This window comes from Schistosoma haematobium, chromosome 3 (assembly GCF_000699445.3).
Source record: "Schistosoma haematobium chromosome 3, whole genome shotgun sequence".
NCBI lineage: Eukaryota > Metazoa > Platyhelminthes > Trematoda > Strigeidida > Schistosomatidae > Schistosoma > Schistosoma haematobium.
In genome coordinates, this window is record NC_067198.1 from 35221490 (window position 1) to 35229399 (window position 7910).

Below are 7910 nucleotides of genomic sequence, written 5' to 3' on the forward strand. Positions count from 1 at the left end.
GCTATTTGGCTAGATAAGCTTTATCTGTTTCTAAAACATAAATTAACATCGTTAGTGTACAAACAAACAGTACGGTCTATTAATACAGGGAAAAACAGAGACAAATAACATACCGAACAGTAGCCAGAGAATAGGAAAAATGAGTCAACAAAGCAAATATTGTTTTACAATCAACATCAAACTGCGATTGGTTAATAAAGAGATTCAGTCGCACAAGGTCAAAGGGAGTTAATGTGGTGGTGGGCGTTCCACTTTATTATTGGTGGATTCGTCTATCGATCACATCTTACACTCTCCCCGAAACACGTCCGTTGTCCAGGGTCGTCGTCGCCGTCAGACAGCCGGCTCCTTCTAGTAGACATAAGCTTCGTACGTCCCGAACAGTTTCTTCGTTTGTGGTTCTCAATTTTTCCGTACGAACTTGTCCGTCAGAGCCATAGCTTACTTGTTCGACAATAGATTTGGGCCATAGACTTCTCGGTGAGCCAACATCGTTTACTAACACAGCCTCCCGAAGATTCATCCATCAATACCTTCTGAAACAGTAGTGATTGCAACCCAATATGCTCCTCACAGCAGATGGTTCATTCGTCTTCCCGGTTGTTATCTCTTTCATCTCGTGTACACCCGGTGCGTTGCACTCGATCAACAGTTTGACGTTCTCATCCTCTACTCTCGGGGAACTTATGTCTTTTAAATGGGACCAGGATACCATTTGTTGCACCGTTGGCACAGTCCTGTAAACCGCCGGTAATTTTTTGACTGTCAATACTTTCTGGACCTTAACGGATGACGACAAATCTATCGACTGCAACTCTACATCGACCTCTTTGGATAACAATGACGACTCATTACTAAGAGTCTTTAGAGATACCGTTTTTGGTTTCCCCTCGAGGCCTAACTTATCAGCTAGGTCATCAACTATAAGAGAGGTATCTGACCCACTATCTAGAAAGGCGCAAGTATGAATAATTTTCTCACCATTTTTTATTCATACAGGCACTACTGCAAACGCTACTGGTCTCTGTATACACTTAACGACTTCCTCCGTACAAAGCTGAGTGTTGATGTGTGCATTATTATTATTATCTCCTTGCTCTTCCCGCTTCCTATGTAACAACGTGTGATGCCTCCAACCACATCCTTCGACGGCACATGACCTCGGTGCTCGACAGTTTCTTGCTATGTGGTTCGCTTTTAGACAGACATTACACAACTTCTTCCTTGATGCAAATTCTACCTTTTCATTAACATTCTTGTCTCTAAACCTTTCACATTGATCTAAAGGGTGGTTTCCAGTACATAACAAACATGACAACCCACGAGTCCTTGGTCTTACATATGGAGTGACGTCAGACTCACTCGTGTTAGCGAACGACACTCGCTTTATATCCTGAATCAAAGTGTCTTTTAGTATCAGCCATAGATTGTCTTTGGTTGCGATTAGAAGGGTCACCGGTGACAAGTAATCCATATCTAGTATTAGCAATTTCAGCTTGCTCCTTTACAAACTCAACAAGATCGGTGAACAGAGGCTCTCGGCCTCCTCTGATAATCTTATAAGCTACCTTTAGCCACTCTTGTTGAATGTGCGTTGGTAATTTCAGAACCATAGTTTCAATAGTTCTAGAAGAGTTCAAATCAGTAACGTAATTCATCTGTTCGAGAGTCAAACTACATGCTTGCATTTCTCGAGATAGTCTTCTCAAACCATCTGGTTGATTCCTCCTTATATTGGGAAAGTTTAACAAGTTGTCGATAAACGTGCGTGCTATAACGTGTTTTGGGCCAAACGTTTCCTCTAAAAGCTTTAGGGCTTGATGATAACCTATCTTTGGTTCTAGTATAGTACAATGAAGGATAGCGGCTTTCGCTTCTCCGTCACAATATTGAATCAAGTAATTTAGCTTAGCTCTAAATCCAATGTTCTCACTCCCAATGCATTCTTCGAAATTTCTAATGAAGTTCCAATAATTTGTCGGTGTACCATCAAATCTTAAGACTTTTCTTTTTGGTAAATACAGATTTTTTAATATTGTATTCTCACTGTTGCTTACTGATTGGTCAGAACCTCCACGTTTCTGGCGGCGTAACTTTTCTAGTTCAATTTCCTTTTCTAACTAGAGTTAGCTAGGTTGCGCATAACCCAGTACATTCTTGATGATAATTTTAGTAGTTCTCGGAGTTTCAGCTCTGTACAGTAGGACTGTCTTGATGTTCGTATTGAAGATTGTGACTTTGATATTGGTTGACAGCTGTTTTGAGTTCCACATGTTCGTCATTTGTAAGAATGCGGCCCTTGCTTTGCCAATCCTCGCCTTTACGTCTGCATCAGATCCTCCTTGTTCATCGATGATGCCGCGCAGGTACGTGGATGTTTCCAACTCTTCCAGAATTTCTCCATCAAGTTTGATTGTGTTGGTGTTCTCCGTGTTGTATTTGAGGACCTTACTTTTTCCCTTGTGTATCTTGAGGCCTACTGATGCAGAGGCTGCTGCTACACGTTTTGTCTTGACCTGCATTTGTTGATGTGTATGGGATAGGTTGGCTAGGTCATCTGCGAAGTCCAAATTATCTGATTGCATCCAAGCTGTCCATTGTATTCCGTGCTTCCCGTCAGATGTCGAGGTCTTCATAATCCAGTTAACCATCAAAAGGAAGAGAAAGGATGAGATTAGACAGCCTTCTCTGTCTCCGGTCTTTACTTGGAATGCACCCGTCAGCTATTCTACATGCACAACCTTGCACTGTAGTCCGTCGTATGAATTCTGTATGATGACGATTTTCTCATGTATACCATAGTATCGAAGAAATTTCCATGAAGTCCTATCCACACTGTCAAATGCTTTCTCAAAATCAATGAAGGTGATGTACAGTGACGAGTTCCATTCAATTGATTGTTCGACGATGATCTGTAGTGTCGCGATCATACAACAAGAACATGTTCATATTAAACCATGAAATGCAAACAGTGGTGGTCCTAATTCTTTGAAAATCATGTTTATCTTATAGATTTGATTTCAGTTATCTTTAATTTCATTGTTGTGAATAATGATAATGATAACAATGCTAATTCATTTTGAAAAATAATTAAACTTTATGACAAAACGTTTTTAGTAAAGTTTCTGTTTGCATATGTCTCTTGAATACCTCTATCAACAAACTTCAAATGTATTTATATGCACTGACATGTTTTCTGTAATGACACATAATTTTTAGGAGTTCACCTTAAAATGTTCTGTACCTCTTGTCTGCTTCTATGTTATTATTGTTGCTTCATTTATTTGTCGAAGACGAATTAACTCCATACTGAAAGTTGTACAAGAATGATTATTCTAATTTCAATCAATTGAAGGAAAATAGTAAGTATTTTCCGGAAACTGACACCGAGAACGCAGTTGAGATAAGAACGAGTCTAACGAATGAACCTGATTTTAAACAAACATGATCTTTAAATCATTTTAATGTAATCTGCTTAAGCAGCTAACTGACAAGGTGTCTCATTTATGAACGTTTGTGACTATTGTATTGAAGGCTACAAAAATCAAGTATACTTTAAAGACTAAATCATATTTCAATTGGTAGCTTATTGGCATGACAACTAAACCTTAGAAGTTTGAATACAGGAATAGACGGATGAATGGTGAAATTTTTTTAATATTACATTGTTCCTTTGAAAAAATTTAACTGTGAGTTGGTAGGATCTTTTTAATTGGTTAGTAAATCATATTTAGTTACTGGGAGAAAAATATTTCCATTGATATATTGTAATATTTTCCATATGATATACATAAAACACGGATTATCACATGGTAATAATTTAGGACTTCAAATGAGCTGATTGAGAGGAACACATCACATTACTAACTGATGGGAGGGTAGAGAAATTAAGTTTGTGTTAAGAAATTCCATTAATCACTTTTCTACACTTCATAAATATATGTGTTTAACCACTAGTCGATTGAATGATGACGTAAACTGACCTCTCATTAACTAATTCTAGCCATGCAAGTTTGCTTAAAGATTAGTCCCAGGCTATCACTAGGTTACCGGTTCACTTAATAAGATAGTTTACCGATTATAGGGTTGGATCCAGTAATTCAGTGAATCATTTATTGTAATCAAATTCAGAATCTATTTCACTAAATTGATGACTTGGTATTGAAGTTGGCATTCAAAAAATCAGATACAAATAATAGGAGGAAATTTAAGATTGTAATCAATTAGTACAAATAGTAACTAATCAGAAATACGGTCATTTGTAAATCAAGCATGGACAACCTTGAGTCGTCACACTACATCAAGACGCCGAGTAGGAGTTAACGAAATGACTAGGTAAGGGTCCGGATTACTTGTGACATTTTAGTGATCAAAAACACCAGTGGGGACAGTCGGATGTAGTTAACACAAAGTTACAGGACATGTTAATAAAATCTAACAATCATGATGTGAATGCTTAATTTGCAAAATGCCCATCGATTGTCTCAAAATGACTTAGATTTCATTGTTCTTGCATTTTCTTACAAATTGCATTCTGCTTCGATTCTTTACTGTTCGATCCTCTTGTCTCTCTGCTGCCAGACCTTCTGTTCACGACTAACACCATATACTACTTATGTCAATATAAGTAGCACACATCACAATATTAGTTATGACAAAAATGATTTGTTCGAAAACAAGGAATTAAAAGTACTATAAATTAATGAAATCAAGATACATACATTTACACCACTAAATCTGATTCTGAGCAACGTCAAAATAAAGTCTTCAATCGTTAGTTATGATTACAGATCTAAAATAAGTCGTACTAACCTCGCTGAACGGCGCACCCCGACAACAAGTAACTTTATAAAATGATGCTACATCCTGGATTGGATACCTCCAGATTTCCTCCAGACCACTAATCCCATCCGGTAATTACTACCCGTCGGCCTAAACAGAAATGCTTTGAAAATACACAGTAATGATAAATAACGTATTGACAAGATTTTAATATATGCGAAAACATGAGAAAAATTAGCAGCTCTAATTGATTTTTATGTTAATGCTGTGTTCTACGAGTTTGAGGATTCGATTACAGTGACTACTGATGAAATCGAGTTATATGGACAACCTAATTTTCCATTCTTAAAATAATTCAGAAAGGTCTTTATCTGTTTCGATAAGCAGTTGATATATATATATATATATATATATAGAGAGAGAGAGAGAGAGTGGGAGATGAATTAATAGTGTTTGTAAAAGTGCCAAATGATAAGAGGATGCAATAACTATTGTAATTAGGTTCGTGAACCATTATAGCCAAAAGATGAATATAAATGTATAGGTCAAGTGTTTTGACAAAACAATTGAAGAAATTTCATTAAATGAGATCTAGAAATGATTGAGTATAAATATAAGTAATGTATAAGAAAAGTCAAGGAAGAAGAGAACACTTCAATGAAAATATGGCCACTTTAAAAACCATTTCTTATGGTGTATTAGCTCCCTATGTAATATAAACATTTATTAACTTAACATATAATAATGTATTTGGGGAAATGAGAATTTACGATTTTAGTTACCAGTTTCGTGTTATGAAAAATTGGGCATAGATTCGAAATAAAAATCAAATAATTGTAGTCTTTTTGTAATGTTACTAGTTCTCAGTTTATTTAACAATCAGTGATCCTTGGATATGTAACAGTAACGAAATCCTCACACTAATAAATGAGCAATATGTTAAAGAGTTTGATTGAAAATTCGCGTATAATAAATTAGTCTGCTGATCATTGGTCCGTACTTAATGTTGTGCCATAATAATGAGTTTAGATAAATTTTGTTAGATATGCAAGGCCAAAGTGAAACCGATTCGATTACACGTTTTGACTAGATAAGCCATTTGAATTAATAGTACATACATAAGACAATTTTTCTTGTGGTATACATAAGAATTACCATAGTTCAGTCACCACTAATCTTTATGTGTTATATTCACTAATGCATAAACCCTTTTTATAAATAGGCGCATGAATGCATACAAAACTCAACAAAGATATAATATCACAACTGCTCAACAGAGATGAATTAGTCTTACAAAACTTAAAAGTTCACTTGTCAATTTTTAGAAAATTCATTGATGAATGGCTTACAAAGCCCTTCCAACACAAGGGATAGATTTACAAGCACTTGATCATCTGGGCTACCTGTTCCTGCCATCTAGATATTTCAACAAGTTATCTATTTTTGTTTGTTTTAATATATCATTATGTTTATTAATCGCACAACCTATTCTGCTGCGTTTCTGAAAAGTGTACAACCTTTCGTTGTCAAAGTTACAAACAACTCAATAAGGGACAATGTGGTTGCTGGCAATATACAACGGAAAGAATGCACATTATTCAGATGTTCATTTAGTGAACTGCTAACATCTAACTGGCGATCACTCAATATTTATCGCCAGGACCGACCAAGAAGAAAGAAACGGAAACTTGTTGAAATACTTTACGCTGAGAATTCTGTATTGTACCAAAAATATAATATTGAATAAAGCTGATAATAATAAAAAAAAAACAAAAAAATAAATGTAATATGATGTAAAAGATAAATTACACAAACTGCTGTAAGCCTTATGATGAAAAAATTTGAGACCTTTCTAGGGTTACGCGTGAACGTAGATTAGCAGTGAAATGGCATTACATGACCAATTATGTCAATATGCTCAAACAACCATGGACACAAAATTTATTAAGAGAACTTTAAAATTATGGATAGAGGAAACTTAAAGAATCCCAAAGAACATTTGAAAGGGCAAGATTCTAATTTATGGACGACCTGTGAACGAATCTCGAGTGACCTTGAGAAATGTTAGCTAGTCAGCAAACAGTCAGTATAGAGTAAAAATATGTTATACAAAACCAAGGAAATAAAGTGGATACACTTCTTATACGTGGTTCTGTTATGAACGGGGAATTAAGAAGCCCAGACAATTACGAAAGCTATTTTCTTGGGACGTTATTGCATTTCATTCAAAACCTGTAAAACACTTATATTTATTTTTGTCCCTATCTTATTCTACATAACACGAGCTTTCGTTCTATGTATCATTCACTAGCATACCCTTTTTTGTTCCAAAAATATTGTAATTTAAACATAATATTTTGCACTATATTTTCTACCCTAATTCCCTGTTTCGGGCATAACTGTATTTTTCCAAATTATCGTACGTCGTGGTCAAGGTATGCACTTATTTATTCATGTACATTTTTGTAGTAATCCGAATTCAGAGAATCCAGAGTTCAGTGTTCCAATTGTCTTGTCTTCTTTCACTTGCGTGCTTGCCAACCAATCAGGATTTAGAATAGTTCTCTCTACCCCATCTCGAACTCACGCGTATTAGACTCAAGGTTAAGCCACTCAGCCTAACGCGTCAAGGTCATAATTTAGACTAGACGAATCAAGGTCAAGTCATAACAAGTATCACGGGGTAAAAGCGATTCAAGGTCATAACAGGTTCAAAAACTTGTCAAGGTTAGAAAGAGGTTGAGAGGTTCTAAAATCGTTATGCATGCAGTAGAGGAAATCATCCATATGGCTGGAGAATATTCGGCCTCTGGAGCCATGATAAAGTCACAAAAACTCTTTCAGCCTCGACCACATAGCTTCAATATTGTTTATGTGCACTCCGGTTGTTGAATGCGCAAAATGCTACTTGCGGATAACGGCACGATGCTTATGTAAGAGTCTGTACTCTCTCCAATTATCCGTATATATTGTAGTACCTGGCGGCAGCCAGTGTTACTGGTGCTTTTATTATCCAGTTCACAATAATTGTCGTAATTTGCCTTATTTAGGAATTATATATGGGGTTTTCATCACGAACTGACATCAGCTATAATGCCAGAAATTTATTTAGCCGATAGGATGAAAGG

At 36.0% G+C, this 7910-nt stretch overlaps 1 protein-coding gene across 2 annotated transcripts; it reads right to left on the minus strand.

Moving 5' to 3' along the window:
• Nucleotides 1–396: 396 nt before the first annotated feature.
• On the minus strand, nt 397–2651 carry TMX3_4 (Protein disulfide-isomerase tmx3; the record flags this gene model as incomplete). 2 transcript variants are annotated; one of them, XM_051213727.1, is made up of 4 exons in its annotated part: nt 397–818; nt 991–1380; nt 1457–2120; nt 2325–2651. In XM_051213727.1, 3 exons carry the CDS (start codon nt 2649–2651, stop codon nt 992–994), a joined length of 1380 nt encoding a protein of 459 aa, XP_051069728.1. In that variant the 3' UTR covers nt 397–818; nt 991. The 2 variants fall into 2 exon arrangements, with proteins under 2 accessions (XP_051069728.1, XP_051069729.1); XM_051213726.1 differs by lacking the exon at nt 2325–2651 and having other exon boundaries at nt 474–2120.
• Between the last annotated feature and the right edge of the window lie 5259 nt (nt 2652–7910).